Source organism: Aspergillus nidulans, chromosome I, assembly GCF_000011425.1.
Source record: "Aspergillus nidulans FGSC A4 chromosome I".
In the NCBI taxonomy this organism is placed as follows: domain Eukaryota; kingdom Fungi; phylum Ascomycota; class Eurotiomycetes; order Eurotiales; family Aspergillaceae; genus Aspergillus; species Aspergillus nidulans.
The window spans coordinates 2,950,749-2,968,842 of record NC_066257.1 but is presented as its reverse complement, the minus strand read 5'-3'; the positions used below and the strand labels follow the sequence as shown (position 1 = coordinate 2,968,842).

The 18,094-nt window shown below is 51.2% G+C and overlaps 7 protein-coding genes across 7 annotated transcripts, besides 1 other annotated feature; 4 read left to right on the top strand and 3 right to left on the bottom strand.

Annotated features, from left to right (window-relative positions):
• Positions 1-18,094: part of a sequence feature (contig 1.112 1..353724(1)) that runs on past both edges of the window.
• ANIA_06737 (uncharacterized protein) lies at positions 228-849 on the top strand (the record flags this gene model as incomplete). The annotated part of the gene is made up of 2 exons (XM_659249.1): positions 228-370; positions 444-849. 2 exons carry the CDS (start codon positions 228-230, stop codon positions 847-849), a joined length of 549 nt encoding a protein of 182 aa, XP_664341.1.
• Positions 1,095-1,958, bottom strand: ANIA_06736 (protein rot1; the record flags this gene model as incomplete). The annotated part of the gene is made up of 4 exons (XM_659248.2): positions 1,841-1,958; positions 1,674-1,788; positions 1,438-1,616; positions 1,095-1,391 (listed from the first exon to the last, which is right to left on the bottom strand). The coding sequence occupies exons 1-4, from the start codon at positions 1,952-1,954 to the stop codon at positions 1,095-1,097; spliced, it is 705 nt and encodes a 234-aa protein (XP_664340.1). The 5' UTR covers positions 1,955-1,958.
• Positions 3,245-3,815, bottom strand: ANIA_06735 (mRNA splicing protein SME1). The gene is made up of 3 exons (XM_659247.2): positions 3,527-3,815; positions 3,385-3,475; positions 3,245-3,323 (listed from the first exon to the last, which is right to left on the bottom strand). Exons 1-3 carry the CDS (start codon positions 3,665-3,667, stop codon positions 3,271-3,273), a joined length of 285 nt encoding a protein of 94 aa, XP_664339.2. The 5' UTR covers positions 3,668-3,815; the 3' UTR covers positions 3,245-3,270.
• On the top strand, positions 4,654-7,831 carry ANIA_06734 (nuclear import receptor MTR10). Its single transcript, XM_050611108.1, has 7 exons — positions 4,654-4,745; positions 4,834-4,924; positions 4,979-6,259; positions 6,307-6,461; positions 6,537-6,732; positions 6,781-7,311; positions 7,364-7,831. Exons 2-7 carry the CDS (start codon positions 4,891-4,893, stop codon positions 7,450-7,452), a joined length of 2,286 nt encoding a protein of 761 aa, XP_050467163.1. The 5' UTR covers positions 4,654-4,745; positions 4,834-4,890; the 3' UTR covers positions 7,453-7,831.
• On the top strand, positions 11,716-14,786 carry ANIA_06733 (putative C2H2 finger domain protein; the record flags this gene model as incomplete). Its single annotated transcript, XM_659245.1, has 2 exons — positions 11,716-11,935; positions 11,995-14,786. 2 exons carry the CDS (start codon positions 11,716-11,718, stop codon positions 14,784-14,786), a joined length of 3,012 nt encoding a protein of 1,003 aa, XP_664337.1.
• ANIA_06732 (putative cytokinesis EF-hand protein Cdc4) lies at positions 15,172-16,337 on the top strand. Its single transcript, XM_050611107.1, has 4 exons — positions 15,172-15,270; positions 15,644-15,939; positions 16,033-16,125; positions 16,178-16,337. Exons 1-3 carry the CDS (start codon positions 15,268-15,270, stop codon positions 16,064-16,066), a joined length of 333 nt encoding a protein of 110 aa, XP_050467162.1. The 5' UTR covers positions 15,172-15,267; the 3' UTR covers positions 16,067-16,125; positions 16,178-16,337.
• Positions 16,356-16,934, bottom strand: ANIA_10851 (uncharacterized protein; the record flags this gene model as incomplete). The annotated part of the gene is made up of 1 exon (XM_050611106.1): positions 16,356-16,934. One exon carries the CDS (start codon positions 16,932-16,934, stop codon positions 16,356-16,358), a length of 579 nt encoding a protein of 192 aa, XP_050467161.1.

Sequence of the window (18,094 nt, the reverse complement as noted above, 5' to 3'; positions counted from 1 at the left end):
AGGTCAAGACAGCCAGCATTTGGAGAAACAATAATGGAGCGGCCATAATAAGAGCGAAGAACAAAATTGCGCACGGGCCCGATGAGCTTCTCTCCGCCTTTTGCTGCACCTCCGGCTGCTCGCCGATTCTGCCTCATAAACATAATTATACAGATTCCCTTTCACTTGGCCTGGACTCAATTACGCTGCATCTCTTCTGTTCATTATTGCCACCACACACAGGAACGATGCTCAAGGTTCTGCGAACAACGACCCGCTTGGGCCTCTATCAGGCGCGATGGAACTCGACAGCGAGCCCATCACTGCCGCCGTTGCTGGCTACATTGAAGGCCGATCTGAAGACTGCTATGAGGGCAAAGGATACGGACAGGTAAATTGCGGTCACAGTTTTGAGCATAATGTCCAATATGGTCACAATTCATACTGACCGATTTCCACACCAGGCTGAATGTCATTCGAGCTCTCATTTCCGAAACCAACAACTCGCAGAAGACCGCCTCTCCCATTCAAACAGATTTGCAGTTACTCGCACTTATCCGAAAGCGCGCCGCCGCTTCCAGAGACTCGATTCAGCAGTTTGTTGATGCCAACCGCCCGGACCTCAAGGAGAAGGAGGAAAAGGCCCAGGCAATTCTTGAGGAATACGGTAACCAGGTGCAGACGATGGGTGCCGATGAAATCAAGCAAATTGTGTCGGAGCAGGTCAACAAGATGAAGGCGGCTGGTACCAAAGTTGAGATTGGCCTTGTCCTCAAGTCTCTATTTGCGCCCGGAGGAGCTTTGGACGGCAAGCCTGCGGAACGATCTGAAGTTGCGAAAATCGCAAAAGAAACCGTTTCCGCTGCTTGATGCAGCCTCTATGGGATAGAAACTGTATATTAACCTTGTACTATTATACGACCTGCAAGAATCTCTTATCACGAATTTGCTCATATTGGCTCCGGCCGCCGGACTATGCTCTATTTCTGGGACACTGACGCTTGAATACTTACAGGTTCTAGTAGAATGCCGACACTGTATCCTGGAGGGGAGAATTTTGCTACGGAGGTAGAAAACATTGAGTTAACCCAGCCCTTGTACCAATCACTCCAGGACTAGGTGAAGAAGAGTGTAATGCCGCCCATCGCGCTCATCACAATGCCCACCCACAGCCAGCGGTTCGGGTCCACAAGGTTATCTTTGCTGATGAGTGTCCTCAAGCCAAAAGGCGTGACCTTCTTACTGTCGAAATGGCGCTTGGCCTTCTTGGATACTATCGATTGGAGAGGTCCGGTAGGCAGCATCTCTGGTGGCCTATAGGCAAGGTACATCGGAATCATGGGAGATCCATCGAATGAATATAGGTTGAGGCGTATACTGTCATAGTACGGGTCGACATCCACAGTGAAAGACTGGTGGTGTCAGCATAACCCTTAAGCCAATATGGGGTCAACGTACGCTGTATTTCTCCGTCTGGTTATACCTAGTGTATATTCCTTTCGAAGATGAGCACGGGTCTGACAGGAGCTGGCGGCCATCCTCCGCGATGGGATTCAAGTGTATAGAACCATCACTGTCGACGGTGTATGTACCGTGCTGCCACTGCAGAATGCCCTTGGGACATGACGGGTCCTGAGCTGTGCATCAAACACGGCGTTAGAGCTTGACCAACTGGATCGGTAGAATATACTAACGATTGGAAACGGCTCGGTAGAATGCTTCTTCGAAATGTCCGTCTTCTGTGAAAGAGAAGGAGATGCCCGTAAGCCTTGGCTCAATCAATTCATCCTTGACTACATCGTAGAACCCCTGCAGGACCGTCAGCTCCAACGAACACACGGCAGGTCACTGATAAACATACTGGCCCTGTAAAGACTTGGCGAGATTTGGTGGTCCAGGTCCCGATAAGATCGGCAGCGTTGCGGGCACTAACAAGGCTGGCCAGAAGGCTACCTATGAAGTATATCACAAGCATTGCGCGTGGAGCTTTTAAAGATGTTAGCAGAAGGGAGAAGATCAAGAAAGCTGAGAGAGAGAAACCCTCATCGCGATCAAGGGCGCATTTCATAGTGCTTGACCCTTCCAAGGGACCCTGACTGGCCTGTCGATCTAGTCATGCAACCAAAACATGCTGCCAAGGCTCCTCCGCTATTGTGCTTGAACTCGCACAGCTTCAACTCGGAACACACCTATTCTACTGAAAAGCCCATTCGACTTTAAGCCACATTTTACCGGCAATTCTCATATCCTAAATTTGTTTTCTTTTTACGGCACCTAAAGGAGGCGATGGCCGCTGGAATACAGACAGCCAAGAAGGAACTTCGCAAAAGAATGCGGGATGTCCTGCAGAGAATTCCCGCTGACTCTATCGTCACTCAATGTCTGGCTCATCATTCCCGATCACCGCAACGTCTACTAACCTTCTGCAGCCAAAACTGTAGCTAACAGGCTTTTCACTCTTCCGGAATACCAAAAAGCCCGGAGAATAGGCGTATACCTGTCGATGCCGTCAGGGGAACTATCGACAACAGCAATAGTGGAAGATGCCTTGAAGAACCACAAGGAAGTATTTGTGCCTTATATCCACAGCATAGAGACCACAACGACACAGCAGAAAATCTCGGTTATGGATATGCTCGCGTTAGACTCAATGGAGGAGTTCATGTCCTTGGAGCGCGATAAATGGGGAATTCCCTCACTCACGAAAGTACAGGCAGTCAACAAGCAGAATTGCTTTGGTGGAACTGGGATATCCGAACCACTACCTAAGGGTAATACGGCGGGGCCATTTGGATTAGATCTGATTGTGATGCCGGGAATGGCCTTCGATCCCGATTTCAGAAGACTTGGTCATGGAAAGGGATATTATGACAGTTTCTTAACGAGGTACTTGAGATGGGAAACTGAGATGGGCGTTGAGAAGCGAAACATGCCTTTACTTGGTGAGACGCTAGCTTATATCGGTTTTAAGAGAGTAATGAAATTCCTGACTAGATCACAGTCGCCCTCTCTCTCAAGGAGCAAACGCTTTGCCCGCCTGAACAGGTGCCCGTTACAAATCACGACTGGCTCGTAGATGTCGTGATAGTCGGTGATGACCGGTGTCTCGTGCGCCAACAGTAATAGAAAACCCAAAACAGTTTCCGTCCGCAGATTTGTCTATTCCATCCATAACCTTCCCAGTGGCACAGCGTCGATAGCTGTTATCAAGATCTCCGTAAAGCTGAGAAGGCGAAGAGCTTTGTAGAATTTTTATGACGAATTAGATAGGAGAAGTGGTGCGGTTCGCGATCACTGGACAGCTTGGATGAGAGAAACATTGTCGCCCTTGAGCAGTATTTGACCTGTATTTAAGGCACGATCAGTACTGAGCCAGAAAAGTAGTGGCAATAGATATTCCCATACCCAATGGCCGCCTCTTTTCTTCCTCGCTTTTTGTGGCCAGCCTAACCTCCACGGCGTCGTCGATGACCAGGTTCATGAACTCGTCAAACCCCTAGCCTTACCGTCAGTCATTGCAGTATCCTGCGCAACGAAGTAATCTTACTCTAATCTTCCCTTCAATTCGGAATGCAAGCTGCTCATATAACCAGATAGAGACTGTTGAACGTTGCTGAAGGAGTTTGAAGATGAAGTGAATCGGCGCAAGCAGTGTCTTGCGAGCGGCACCGCCTCCTCTACCGGTCATGATGGCGATTGATAACGCGAATTAACAACAATAAAATAGCGAAGCAAGCTCGATGAATAGGAAAGTATCGAGTAGTAACGTTGTTGGACGCGTGTGTGGAGGGAGATGGGCAGGGGAAAAGATGGTCTGAAGCTTGCTTTGCCCGCGGGTGCTCCAGGCAGTTCGGCGCCATTGATTGTTGCGGCTCACCAACTTTTCCTTGGGAGCGGATCGTCAGTCACCACCATCCCACTTTCACTCCTATTGACCATCACTTGACGCCCTGTCTACGCACGCCTGTGACCGTGCACAGTCCGAATAACTGGTTTATTACCTATTTATTCTTTTAATGATTCATGACTGAAAATCACTGGTGTTGAGCCGCCCGGCCTAGTTAACCCCTCTTTCCCACTCCCACGGAGTACGTCCACACCAAAACAGCTTCATACCGTCGACGATGGCCAGCAAAGGAGAAACTGCCGGACAGGCCTTTGGCCCCGTCCTAGCAGCGGTCGCTACTATGCAAGGGAATGTTCCGCGTTCAGAGAAAGCTCACGCCCATGAGTTTCTTGAGAAATTTCAGAAATCCGTACGTCGCCCCTAGCCCCTCACCGGTCTCCACGGCAGATTACCGCGTGTCGTTTAAAGAGTCTATACTGATAGATCGGTCTCATTACTTAGGTCGAAGCATGGACTATCACCCATGAGATGTTACAATCCGCAGATGTTCCCGTGGAGGCCAAATTGTTCGCAGCGACAACGTTGAAGGGCAAGGTGAAGCAGGCGCTGGACCCGCGAAATCGTACCGGCATACTGACTGTGCCAGATTATGTTCGATCTCGATCAATTACCAGCGGAGTCAGTGGTCGCTCTGAGGGATTCGGTACTCAATCTCCTTGTGGCTTTTGGTTCTGGCCCTCGGCCTATACAAACACAACTTTGCGTTTGTCTAGCCAGTCTTGCGATCCAGATGGTCGAATGGAAGGACGTCTTGGTTACCGTCGGCTCTTCACTCGGAAGCAGTGCGGGCGACTGCGTGCTGGAGTTTCTCAGGATCCTCCCGGAAGAAGTGACGGAGGGGCGCAAAATCAATCTATCTGTATGTTCGGCAAACTCAGCATTCCATGACTTCACCATCGAACGGCGACGACTCGGCCAAAGTTCAGAATCTAATACATTCGCCTTAGGAAGATGAACTCACATTGAGGACCAAAGAATTGCTGGAAGACAATGCTGAGCAAGTCATGCACATTTTGATCCAATATGCTCAATCATCCCGTTAGTATTCTTCCTGGTTTTAAACGCATAATATCACACTAACAGCTTGTACAGCTGCCGCATCTACGAACCCCCGCCTTCTTGATTGTATAACGTCTTGGATGCGCGAAATACCCGCCTCGAAGATCGTGGAATCACCTCTTATGGACGTCATTGTGAAAGCTCTGGATGACGACGCATCTTTTGACGCTGCTGTTGACAGCATGTGTACTCTATACAGGGACACTCGTGAAGTCGATGATTCGTTACCTCTCATCCAGGCCTTGTTCCCGCGAGTAATGTCACTACGCCCAAAGATCGCCGAATTCGCCGAAGCGGAGGATACAGAAGCGTTCCGGGGTATTACGAGACTATTTGCCGAAGCCGGTGAAGCATGGGTGGTGCTTATCGCGCGTATGCCTGCGCAATTCCGAGAGCTAGTGGAAGCAGTGTTGGAATGTTGTGCGCGGGATTGGGAGCGCGACGTCGTCTCGATAACTTTCGTCTTCTGGTATGAGCTGAAACAGTACGTTACGCTGGAGCGATATGCCGAATCGCGGGCCGTCTATAGCGATGTATTCTCCAGACTGGTGGATATCATGATTAAACATCTCGAGTACCCGCGCCCCGAAGACGGGGAATCTGACCTCTTCGGAGGTGACAGGGAGCAGGAAGAAAAGTTCAGACAGTTTCGACACTCGATGGGTGATGTCCTCAAGGACTGCTGTGTCGTCATAGGAGTTGCCGAATGTTTGTCCAAGGCGTACCAGGTTATTCAGCAATGGATTTCCCAATATGCTTCTCAGTCTACAGACGAGCATGTTCCAAACTGGCAAGAGCTCGAGGCACCGCTCTTCAGTCTTCGAGCTATGGGCCGCATGGTTGATCCGGAAGAAAGCGCGGTGTTGCCACAAGTCATTCCTCTAATCGTCCAAATTCCGAACCAAGAAAAAGTTCGTTTCCAGGCCATTATGGCGCTTGCTCGCTACACAGAATGGACAGCACAACACCCAGAGACGCTCGAAGCACAGCTCAACTATGTTATATCCGGCTTCCAGCACAGTTCCATAGAAGTGGTTCAGGCTTCTGCCTTAGCTTTCAAGTTCCTAGGGACGGATTGCCAGAAACTCCTTGGAGGACACATTGCTCAGCTTCACTCCTTCTATGAATCTGTCATCGACAAATTGAAGCCGAGCAGCCAGGAGGAAGTGACAGAAGGAGTAGCGGCTGTCGTTGCCGTGCAGCCACTGGAAAAGATATACGAGACCATGAAGATGTTCTGCGATCCAATCATGGCACGTATCATGAACCTGGCAAATAACGCTAAGGATGAGCAGGGCCAGCGTGCTGTTGCTGGTAAGTACCCCTGCGATATCCAAACACAGTATACTAACATGTAACAGATCATCTGCAGTTGATCACCATCTTTATCCTGGTAGTCAATCCGTACGTTGCCCAAGACCAGGAGAACCCGGCGGTGAAGTACTGTGGCGAAGTTTTACCCATCACGACGACGCTAGTAATGAACTTCACATCATCGACGCCTATCTTGGAGCGTGTATGTCGCTGCTGGAGAAACATGATCATCAGTTACAGAACTGCCATGAGTCCGCTGCTACCTACGCTCGCCCAGAGTCTCGCAAGTGGATTCGAGGTCTCGCGCGAAGGATGTTTCCTATGGGCTACCGATGCTGTCGTACGAGAGTTCTCCGAAGGAGCCGAATTCGTTGACCCTGCCACCAGCCGAGCAGTATTTCAATTTTACGAGCAGCAAGCAACAGCTTTCCTGCGTACATTGAACGACCTGCCCCCAGAGAATCTTCCCGACGGTATGCTGTATCCGTCTTTCTCCTCGAATCTGACTAACACATAAACAGTGATTGAGGATTTCTTCCGTCTTTCTTCCGATGCTGTTCGATTCTACCCCAAGGAGTGCATCAGTTCGTCTCTCTCAGTGCCGATCTTCTCGGCCGCGCTCAGCTCCCTTACTTTACAGCAAATAGACCCTCTTATGGCGGTGCTGCATTACTACCACGATCTCTTTAGCTTTGCCTTTGATAAGCCTGCCGTGTCTAGTTTTACGGCACCGGATGGAAAGGCTTACTCAAACCCACCCGAAGTCCAAGAGGCCGTGAAACAGCTTATTGCGTCGCAAGGACCAGTTCTTGTTCAGCGCATCCTCACTGGAATGATGTTCACATTCCCAGGCGAATGCTTCCCGGATGCATCAAGTTTGCTGATGTCCCTGTTTGAGTTAATGCCCCCAGAAGCAGGTAGCTGGGTGCAATCGACGCTGCAAATGCTGCCTGCCGGGACAATGAAGGCGGGCGAGGCGGAACGACTACTTAAGGGCATTTCTGACAAGGTTCAGTCGGGAGAGACACGAAAGATCCGCGCTCTCCTTCAAGGTAAGCAAACTCGGGATCTGTTTGGCTTTTTATGTGGTTAACAGCACGATAGACTTTACCAACTCGTACCGCCGTCGGAACGTGGCCCCGAGAGAAGGGCTAGGACGGCTGGAGGCCACGCGCTTCCGCTTCAGCGGATAAATATCTTCTGTCTGTCTTCATATACTTTCTTCCAATTTATTCGGTTTTTTTTTTTTTATCATTTGAAGTGGGAGTGAGAGTGTGGAGAGGGAATCGAACAGAGACTGCAGGTCGGAACCACGAATTGCGAAACAACACAGCTCTTTAGAGCCATCCGTACATACATAGGGACGAAAACGATCCATTCAACCCCATTACTACCTGCCCGCCTTGCCTTACCTTGAGTCAACCCTCAGCTGATGTGGCGGGGAACAAGCAGTCGCCAGTGACCTACCTGCCCTCTATTATGCATACCTAAAACGCGCACGTGGGTTTGGGGTCATGAGACCCAGCCAGAGGCAGAACAGGGATCTTTGGAGCTGCCATAGCATACCGCCTAGTACAGAAATCAATATCACTACCATCTACTTCGTACCAATCATGTAAATACTCCCCATGCGGTGATCCTTCCAGAGGAGCCACCCGCCGCTGTGGTGAAAGTGAAAAGCGCCCACCGTCATCCATGCACATGCAAATATTCCGAGGGTATAATACCTCTCATAAGTTAAACTGGCTATAGAGTGCCGATCGGGCAATGGCCTGTTTGTCACTCTCCTCCCCAAACCATGCCCCGCATCAGTATGCGTCCGCTCGGTCAGGTTCTAATTTACTTCCCTCTGCCTCAAGGTAGCTTGTTACGAATGGCACATGCAGATGCCGGTGGATACCCTCTGCGTTTTCTTGTAGCTTCTAGCACTAGTGCTGTTGCACTTGGACTTAGAAGCTAATGTAGGTACCCCCTCCTCTCTGGGACGGCTTTCATATCCGCTTTTCGGGTACAGGGTACGAATGACTTTAGTAGTTTATGCACGTACATTGGATGGATCGAACGCAATCATGAAAGCGGCAGAAAAAAGAATCTGCCCTGCAAATACCAGAAGCTTTGGCTACTTGGAGCGTTTTCTCCATAACCTTTCTCCGTAAGCTTTCTCGTAACCTTTGACTCGGATGGGAGGAATATAGCCAACTAGGCCGGGGCAACGGATCTACCTCGGGTTTCGCGCCTAATTTATTTTGACTCTTTTATGCTTGCTTGTTTACTTCTTGACTCTACTCCACATGGCCCGCTGTTACTGTTAATCTTGGTTTATCACAGGGGCTGACGCTGATTGGATCAATATATTTATATACCGGTCGGTTTGATGAAGGGGCTCCGCGTACGGAGTACCTGGGATACAGTAGTTCAGGCCTCGAGCTTGACTTGGTAAGAGGTCAGCTGCGAGTTACCTGGTGACGATTAACAGTGATGTATATGAGGTGTCAGCCATATAATGCTGCACAGAAATCACGATTGGGAAACGTCCAATTCCTTTTTCCTTGTTCTCTTGGCATTGGCAGACTCTGGATGTACGTCATATACACTATGGCATAGGGTACCAGGAGCTGAGGCTGAACTGTCTCACGATGCACTAAGGACAGCCCAGGTTAGGGGGTATGCTTGTTCGCTTAAAATTGCAGACTTTGGTTAGTTCCTTGGTCGTTATATTAGCTGAAAGGGCGATCCTTCTAGTGAGTATGGGGCAAGCAGTGTACTGCACTGTAGACTTTTGGGCGTTTAAGGCGGGGAGGCATAATAATAGCCATCTGGGACTCCACAGGTCTTCTCTTTGCCTGATGTTTCCAGGGATTTTCAACTAATCATATCCCCAGTGACCAGTCAAAACAATAACTTTCTTCATCCTTCCTCAGAACATGGAGCCATACGTAATGCTGCATCAGATTCAGCGGTGCTAGATGGGAATCTAGAACAGATCGCCCTGAAAAGAGCTCGTCTTATAGGCTGCAGCATTGCTTTTTCTTCGTCTCACCAGTTCCTGTTAACTAATAGAATCAGCCTCTCATCGATGCCCGACTCCAAATTCGAAAGACGGTTTCTTTTTCCCCATCCTGAGGCTGCAGGCTGCATGATGCATCATGCATTGCCATGGCCTGGCTCCGCTCCCGGCGTCCTGCAGTCGCACGTTTTCGCCTCGGCTTGAGCCGTCTTTCCTGATACGAAGGGGGTTTGCGAGCTGGGATCCGGTTCGCGCGGATCTCTGCTAAAAATCTGGAATCTCGATGTAGGCTGTCAGAAAGCCATATCTGCCGAAGGGTTCATGGCTCGTGTTAGCGACGGGTCCCGGCGATCGCGTGCTTGGCACGGCTTTTGAGATTAAATTGAAGGCTCACCAATTCTAGAAAGCTTGAGCCAAGCGAGGATCATTTGACTTAATCCCGACTCCGATAGTCTTGAATCCCGAGATGCGAAAATTGTGGGCTAGTCGACCGTACCACTATGGAGTCCGTTCCCTGAGGAAGCAGGAAGCAAGGTACGACACCACTGCGTATGTACTGGAAGCCGAGTTTGACCCGGTTCCCATGAATCTAGATGCGCATCAATTGTGACCTGATCCCTGCTTATCGAACTCGCTGGCACATCTGTCTCCGCGGTGTCGGGTCATTATACCGGGGAACTCGCGGAGAATGCCAATCGTCGGGCGTCAGGTGGCTTGCAAGCTGTTTGAGATTCGACGTTTGCTTTTTCCTCCCTCTCACTTGGGTCCCGTTTTGACCTCGACGCAAATGAGGATATTCGTATTGTGATCTCGAGTCCCGAGTCTCGAGCGCCGCCGCTCGTACTCTATGCTGGTACGCTGTAATTGCCTCTGACCGTGCCACTTTCACTGTGGAGGCCGTCTGGTCTGTCGGTCCACGGTGGGACCAGGATCAGGTCACCAATGCTGTCAGGTACATTCGATCGGGAGATTTCGCACCTCTCTGGCCCTATTCGCATGGATGGCTGGGCGTTGAGCACGAGGGCCCGTTCCACCTGCATCAGCATCACTGCATCACTGCATCCCTCCGTATCCTGAACCTGTCAGCGTCGTCGGCACGCCTTGATCGAGATGCACGCGAGATCCTGCTCGTACTATATGCTCTGCATTCTATCGGCAGGCGTCACTTCCCTTCGAAAGGCTCAAGCCCCGTCCTCTTCTTCGCTAAAGCGAACCCTTGATTGAGCGCTGCGGACGGTCCCGCAGATCGTCTCCGCATTCTCTGTTGGGTAGTGCACTTGGTCGAGGACTTGGATCGCTCGATTGAGTTCGGTCTAGTGTCGCGGTCTCGCAGTCGCGCAGCCTCGAGTCCAGCTTAACCGCCGGTGCCGCAGTGCATATTATTCTTCTGCTTTCTCTTCTCCTCGTATTGGCCCGCGAACGGCCCTCTCCTGCTTTGGCTTCTGGGTCTTCTGACTCTCGAACGGAATTTCTTAGACCTTGCCCTGCTTCAACCTACCTAGTTTCAGGGACTCGCTTCTAGCAGTCTCGCTGCCATCAGTCCAATCGACAGCGACGGATTTGCTAGCTCACGGGCGATTTTCTCTTGTCTCGTTTCCAGTCGACGTAATAGAATTTTGTTCTGACCGACGATTGGCAGTAGGTTTCCTTTTTTTTTTTTTTTTTTTTCCTCTCAGTCTGTCCCCTCCTCTTCAAGCCTGCCGGTTCGGGAGCGTAGTCTGCAGATGAGGTCCTTGTAGCTTGTAGGCTGTAGAACGGAGGCCTCATCCGCCACGGTATACCCTCTTAACTCTCGAGTAGCTTCATGGTTGCCCGGCCCCACTGCTTGACTCGTCTTCGATGTAGCATGTTTGCAGCTGGATCTTCTGCTGGGATATTATTTATACCTCGACGCCTGCTTTCATTTGAGGCGTCTTTTGAGACCGATCCCTGGTTCCATTCTGAACTCAACAGCTGGGTCAACGTGGTCCAGGTCCAGTGCCAGTGCCCGCCTTTCCCCTCCTCGTTCCAGCCATCGGCCCATCGTCGGACGACAGTGCTATCGTCGTTTTTCCCAGACCTCGTTCCTTCAGCCATCCTCCATTCTTTCTGCAGTACAGTTTCCGATAATCAGATACCGATAAATAGGTATCTTGATAAGCGGCTCCTATTGCCTGTCGCTCGACGCCGAAACGCGACAATCCGATCGCACACTTCCCCACGGGGCTCTGCCGACCACCGATCGCACGGATTCCTAAGAGCTCATGGCACTCTCCTTTCAGACAGAAATTGTCGCATACACCATCCACCCCAATATCTTCGTCCTCGATCGATGAGCGTGTCTGATAAGAGCCGAACATCCGCAAGTCGCCTCAAGGGTATCGGCTAAAGCTGGCTACATACTACAACAATACAAGAACATAGGAGTACAAACACAGGAGACCCTGAAAGCAGTCCAACTCGGCTCAGGATGGCCTTTGCGGTGACGCCCGTGGCTCCTCTCAGTCAGGGCACGCGACCCGATACAGAAGTGGGATCTGAAAGCCCGGATGTCCCTGAGGCCAACGGTCCTCCGCGCAAAAGGAAGAGGACTCGCAAAGTCCAAGTGGACCGTAAATTCGACTGCTCGTACGAAGGGTGTGGCAAGAGCTATTCGCGCGCGGAACATCTATACCGCCATCAATTAAACCGTATGCTCATGCCTTTCTCCCAACCCACTAGCATGGATACTGATCCTTGGCTGCCCTAGACGCCCCCAAGCAAATCTACCGGTGCGATTTTCCCGAGTGCTACCGTTCCTTCGTCCGACAAGACCTCTGCGTCCGTCACCGCGAACGTCACACCACCCAAGGCTCGCAGCTGCAGAAACGTGACCACTTTGCACAGGCTGCTTCTACGAGTACCGGCGGGATCGCGAAATCTCAGATCGTCCATACTGCGGTCCAGTTACCGCAAAATGCACCTCCCGTCCTATCTCCGCCAGACTCTAAACGAGGCTCGACAGGTCCGGATCAACCTATCGCTGCGTCGAGCATTCCCGTTTCTTCGCCGACATCTAGGGGCTTCAACCGGTTCAGCTACCAGCCCGCCGCTCAACAGCATGCTCCGACTGCAGAGGTTCCTTACTCCCAACCATGCGATTTACCGAACACTCCTATCACGACCACGACATTCAATTCCCCGCCACTGCAGCGTCCGTTGCAAGTTGGTTCCAATACCCGTCATGCCCTGAATGGCTCGCCTACCAACGAGCTGGGTCCTGCACGATCGGCAGCGTTGGATGAGCCGCTCGTCTCCAACAGGTCTCAAGATCTCGGGGCCAGTTACGCGGTATCAGCTGATCTGACCGGGTCTTTGGTAAGCCCGTCCGCATACACTGATCAAGCGGGCTTACAAATCCCTGTCGATGGATACTCCGACATCAACATGGCGCCAGTAACCTCATCGGCGTCTGCTCCGCTCGATCAAACAAATGGCCTAACCCTTGACTCTATGGCGGGAATGGCAGTAGGAGATATGCAATTTGACGGGCTCAATTCTTGTGTCTATCCGGTCTTTGGCGGTGAAAGCAATAGATCTCCTTTCCATATGGGCGATGACTTCACGGCGTGGCTGTTCAATGAACCGGTGCCTGGGTCATCGATGGCTCCGCCGGCAAATATGGTGCCCGGCTTTATGGACGCGCAGATGCAAAACCAGTTTTTGATGAGTGACCCATCATACGGAAACTTTCTGAACAGTGTCATCCCAGCTCATCCGATGAGTGTGACCAGCATCCTTGATCCCGGGTCCCCGCGGGCCATCATGTCTGAGGAGAAGCGTCAGGAGCTGCTTGATCTCATGTCCACCCGGTTCAATGAGGCTGCATATTCGGCAGTGGCCAAGCGCAAGGATGCCTTGATGGACGGTGATATGGACGAAGACCGCCACGTCCTTAGTTTGTCGAAGATGCAAACCTACATTGGGTCTTACTGGTATCACTTCCATGCCCAGTTGCCAATCCTGCATCGGCCGACCTTTGTAGCTGATAAAGCGCCGAATCTGCTGCTGCTCGCCGTCATAGCGATTGGGGCAGCAACGCTGGACAGTATTCACGGACAGGAAGTCACCGAGGCAGCATCGGAGCTAGCCGACTTTATCATGTGGCATTTGCGGTGGGAGATTTTTATGGAAGGAGATTTCCGGCCGCCAGCCAAACTCTGGGTCTTTCAAGCGCTGCTGCTCTTGGAGGTCTATGAGAAGATGTACTCTACTCGTGCACTCCACGAGCGAGCGCACATCCACCACGACACCACGTTAACGTTGATGCGGCGCGGTAGCTCCTTGATTGGCCGCCATTCGTTCGACTCTCCTGCAAGCCTGAGAGATGACCGGCAGGCACGCTCGACCACAGGGTCAACGATGACTCCGGACTTTGCGGCAGACGACTCATGGGCGCATTGGATCAAAACTGAGGCCACTAGGCGAGTTGCCTTTGCGGCATTTGTCTTAGATTCCACCCACGCTACGATGTTTGGACACTCTGCGAAGATGGTCGCGCATGAACTTCGTCTACCACTGCCGTGCGACGAGGCCTTGTGGTCTGCTACTAGTGCTTCAGAAGTGGCTCGGGTGCAGGCGAGTCTACATGCCAACGGAGTCAGGCCGGTGATGTTTCTAGACGGGCTCAAAAGGACACTCAACGGACAGCGGGTGCGAACAAACGCATTTGGAAGAACAATTCTTATGGCTGGGCTTCTTAGCGTGAGTTGGCATATGAATCAGCGCGACCTGCAAGTCAGCTCTCTTGGGGTCGCACATGCCCTAGGAGGTCGAGACAAATGGAGGTCTGCTCTACTGCGGGCCTTCGACAACTGGCGACGCGATTTTGACGAGGCACTACAACCAGGCATGGCCTCGTACCCTAACGGATATCGCGGTCGGTACGCGCTCGACGAAGACAACGTGTTTGAGTCCCGTGACGTGCTGCACGGGCTGGCCCATATGGCTTCGCACGTTGATATCGTAGATTGCCAGATCTTCGCCGGAGCTCGTCGACTGATGGGACGTGCTATCACCCCGCGGGATTACAACGCCGCACGCGAGAAGATGGTCGAGCGCTGGGCTACCAAAGCATCCGCCCGCGACGCCACCTTTTATGCTCTCAAGTTCCTCGCTGAATGTCTTTTGGACCACCAAGGGGCCCATTATGAAGGAGAGTTGTATTGCGGTCGGGAAGATTACCTTCTGAATCGACCGTGGGTGATTTATGTGGCTGCCCTCGTAGTCTGGTGCTATGGATACGCCTTGGAAGGTCCGATTGCGGGCGCCCCGGCGCTGTCAACGGTCGCGGAGCAGAGGCAAGATATGCAGGCATTCTTGCGCCGTGTGGGCGGTTGTCGGGAGCCGAGCGACCTTGAGACCATGAAAGGACGAAATCAGTGCCTTGGACTATTGATTATTTTGCGGGATGGGTTCACCAACGCCCGATGGGAGCTATTGGCTGAAGCTGCAAACCTGCTGGGCAGTTGCATTGATAAATTGAGGGAAGTCTCTCAATAAGATAAAAACTGATACTGTACACGATATACCCTGAGTTCGCGGTTGCACTTGTATATGGCTTTGTTATGAATATGGGTATGAACATGGATATGGACAAGGAGTACGGAGAATATGGCGGATCATTGTTTACCTTTCTACTTTACCTATTTAGGGACCACCATCAACGGTTTCACTAGACATAAAACAATTGCATAGATTTATCGTCATCCATCTACTACAAGTAGCTAGACACCTTTGCGGCTTAATTCTTGCCTGAAAGCTACGGCTAGCAAAGCGGAGCTCCTTTGGTTACCACAACAACGAGCCCAGCCCGCCGCCCAATCTCTCTAACGTCAAAACCATCCCTCTCCTGCATTCCACCAACAGCCTCAGATTCTCAGACAATTTGTTTTTCCAAGGTTGAGAACCAAATCTAGCTACGCAGTGAACTTTCGTTACCAGAGACATTCCATAGCTTTCCAAAACACACGGAATATTCACCATGGTACGTTGCCTCATCCGATCACTGGTTTCTCTTTTATCCCCTGCATGGAATGAAGTGAGGGACGATCTGTATTAGCTAGGCAGAGCACCCTCGTTGGAGAGCCCTTTCTAGCCCTGCACCGCGCCTCTTGTTTTGGCTCGGTTGTTATTGAGCTGTTCAGCTAGCTAGCCTCAAATTCAGCCGTGGTTGGCGCAGCGGCGGTTCCGACCATCCTATCCCATCCCTCTCACCCAAACACCCTGACTTTCAATTCAACCCCTGCATCAACTCCAATATCCATCACATCTTACCCCGTTTATCCTTCTCATTGAAACAACTTGTCTTGTCTGCAAACAAAATGTCCACCCGCTCACCAGATCTTCACCACGAGCAGGCCTCGACAAACTACAAGGAAGCCTTCTCGCTCTTCGACAAGCGCGGCACCGGCCGTGTCGCCCTCGAATCTCTCGGCGACCTGCTACGCGCCTGCGGCCAAAACCCGACGCTTGCGGAGATTGCGGACCTGGAGAAGAATGTCGGCGGCGACTTCGACTTTGAGTCCTTTTTGAAAGTCCTGAACCGCCCTGGGGGCTTTAGGGAGCCCGGTGAGCCGGAGGAGTACTGCCGTGGCTTTCAGGTGTTCGATAAAGATATGACGGGGGTTATCGGTAAAGGGGCAGTTGCGTTATAGTACGTTCTTCCTTTTTCCCCTTCATGGACTGGGAGCTCGGGTTGATTCATTGAGTTGGGTTGGTTGTATGTTGCTGACGGTGTATTCGACAGTCTTGACGAACTTGGGCGAGAAGATGACCGATGAAGAGGTTGATGAGCTTCTCAAGGCGGTTGATACTAGCTCTGGCGAGATCAACTATACCGGTATGTTGTGTTATGTCCATGTTGAGAGGATGTAGTGGTGCTAATGGTGTAGATCTTGTTCGTACCATCCTGGCCAACTAAACGACACGATACCCTTACGTCCTCATGATTTGTTATGATGTTCCACTTTCATAATCTATTCGATTATCGCTCCATGTATCCACAAACTGCTTAGCCTAGCCATCGATCAATGCATACACCTTCATCCTAAATACGCCGCCCAAGAGAGGTCATTTGAACCAGTGTCCCCACTCTCGATCAATCGCTTTCATCTTCTCCTCATCACTCATGATCTCCGTCTCCATTAGTGCCCCAGGAAGCAAATAAACAGCTCGGTCTACCCCTTCCCCTCCCTGCACGCCGGCGCTATCTAATCCAGGCCCAGCCGCCGCACCCTTCAGCCCCCCTGAAACTGGAAAGTGTACCTCATCCAAAAAGTACCCAACGGGAATCCTGCACCGCCCACACCGTAGAAAGAACCTCTTCTCGAACCCGTCGCTGCGCCGGATGAGCGTTGGTTTGCGGTCACGGCTATTCGTCGCAAGTAGAATCGTGTAGTGTTTCTGTATTTGTTCTTGCTCTGTGTTCTCTAATTGTTCGGAAGTTGATGCTGAGGCTTCCGCTGTCCGGATATCCTGGGGAAGTTCGTACGAGCGTAATGGTAGGATCCGTGCACCGTCCGCGGCGTTCTTGCTTCGCGTTGGGAGGGCGCTCACGTCGCGCGTCGTGGCAATTAAAAGTGTCGCACAAAAGCGGCAGTGATGGGTTGTTATCGGAAGAGTTGAGGGGTTAGGCGTTGGGGCGGTCATTGTTTCGATTATTGTTGTTATTGCTGAGCGTGGGGTTGCCTTGGGTGGCCTTGGGTTTCAATGTGGTGGGAACAGTTAGATTGGGTGGAATTGTAAAGAAAAGGCAGGAACCTATTCCATTAGAGTCTGAGGAACTGGACAGAGAATCTAAGGTTTCTTGAACCTGGGCAAAGGTGAACGAGTTGAGCTGGAGAGAGATTGAACGGTGGAGCTGGAGATGGAGCTGGAGTTTTCTTACCTTGGGATCTTATCGATAAGATTAGGTATTTACCTTCCCCACCAAGCTGAGGCGCACGCTCGATTTCGATCTTTTAGCACTCAACTCGCATCACTTGTTTGCTCTTCATCTCTTGAGCTCTTAGTTAAGATACATTCCATGATACTGAAATATGCAGGGTAACAACAGATCCAAAAAAAATATACTCGGATAGGCACTGCCTACAGCTGCAGATGCAAGATCGGCAGAACGTTCATTGCTCTCGCATCCACCAATTCCCCGGGATATTCTCAGTGCACCTGCCGATACTTTGCTTCATGAGACCGCTTGGATTACTCCCTGGTCTAGGAGGACTTCCATTATTGAAGACGCACATGGCGACCGTGGATTACCTGGTTGTTTCCTGGCGGGAAGCTAACCGACCCGCAAAGCTAACCGGATGTAACCGCAGTGTCAAAAAAGGAGAACGAATGCAGTTACAATCGAGCAGACATCGAGGGCTTTCTACTATGACTTAAAGCGAAAGGAAACACCTTGCTGACCACACAGCTGGCTGCCCTGTGCTATGGACCTTGATGCTAGTGCCGCTATTGCCGTCCCTCGTATTCCCGCAGCCACATAATGCTCGTCGACATCCGCATTTAGAAGCTTCATCTGTCGAAAAAATAATGAGTAAGAGGACCCTGGCCTTGACAGAGGCTTCAAGGAACATGGCAAAGGGCATTTATTGTGATATGCTGCGCGGGATTTTGGGTTTGGCCCTGCTGCTACCCAGCGTAGGAGTCAATATAGGGCCATGGGGTAAGTCCCTTCGCGATATCTCTTTCACAAAATGGGCTGAATTTCCCAATTGCCTTCAAAAGAATCATTGACCAATTCAAGGCAAAAGCACTGAATGGTTCATTGATCACACGACCAGAAGTTGCAAGTCAATATGCGCACC

Coding starts and splice junctions, on each gene's coding strand:
- ANIA_06735 (XM_659247.2), bottom strand. CDS start 3,667: ATGACCGGTAGAGGAGGCGGTGCCGCTCGCAAGACACTGCTTGCGCCG. Junction 3,476..3,526: donor GAATTGAAGGGAAGATTAGA/GTAAGATTACTT, acceptor CGGTAAGGCTAG/GGGTTTGACGAGTTCATGAA. Junction 3,324..3,384: donor AGAAAAGAGGCGGCCATTGG/GTATGGGAATAT, acceptor CCTTAAATACAG/GTCAAATACTGCTCAAGGGC.
- ANIA_06732 (XM_050611107.1), top strand. Junction 15,940..16,032: donor AAAGGGGCAGTTGCGTTATA/GTACGTTCTTCC, acceptor TGTATTCGACAG/TCTTGACGAACTTGGGCGAG.
- ANIA_06734 (XM_050611108.1), top strand. CDS start 4,891: ATGCACATTTTGATCCAATATGCTCAATCATCCC. Junction 6,462..6,536: donor CGACGCCTATCTTGGAGCGT/GTATGTCGCTGC, acceptor ACGCTCGCCCAG/AGTCTCGCAAGTGGATTCGA. Junction 7,312..7,363: donor GATCCGCGCTCTCCTTCAAG/GTAAGCAAACTC, acceptor ACAGCACGATAG/ACTTTACCAACTCGTACCGC.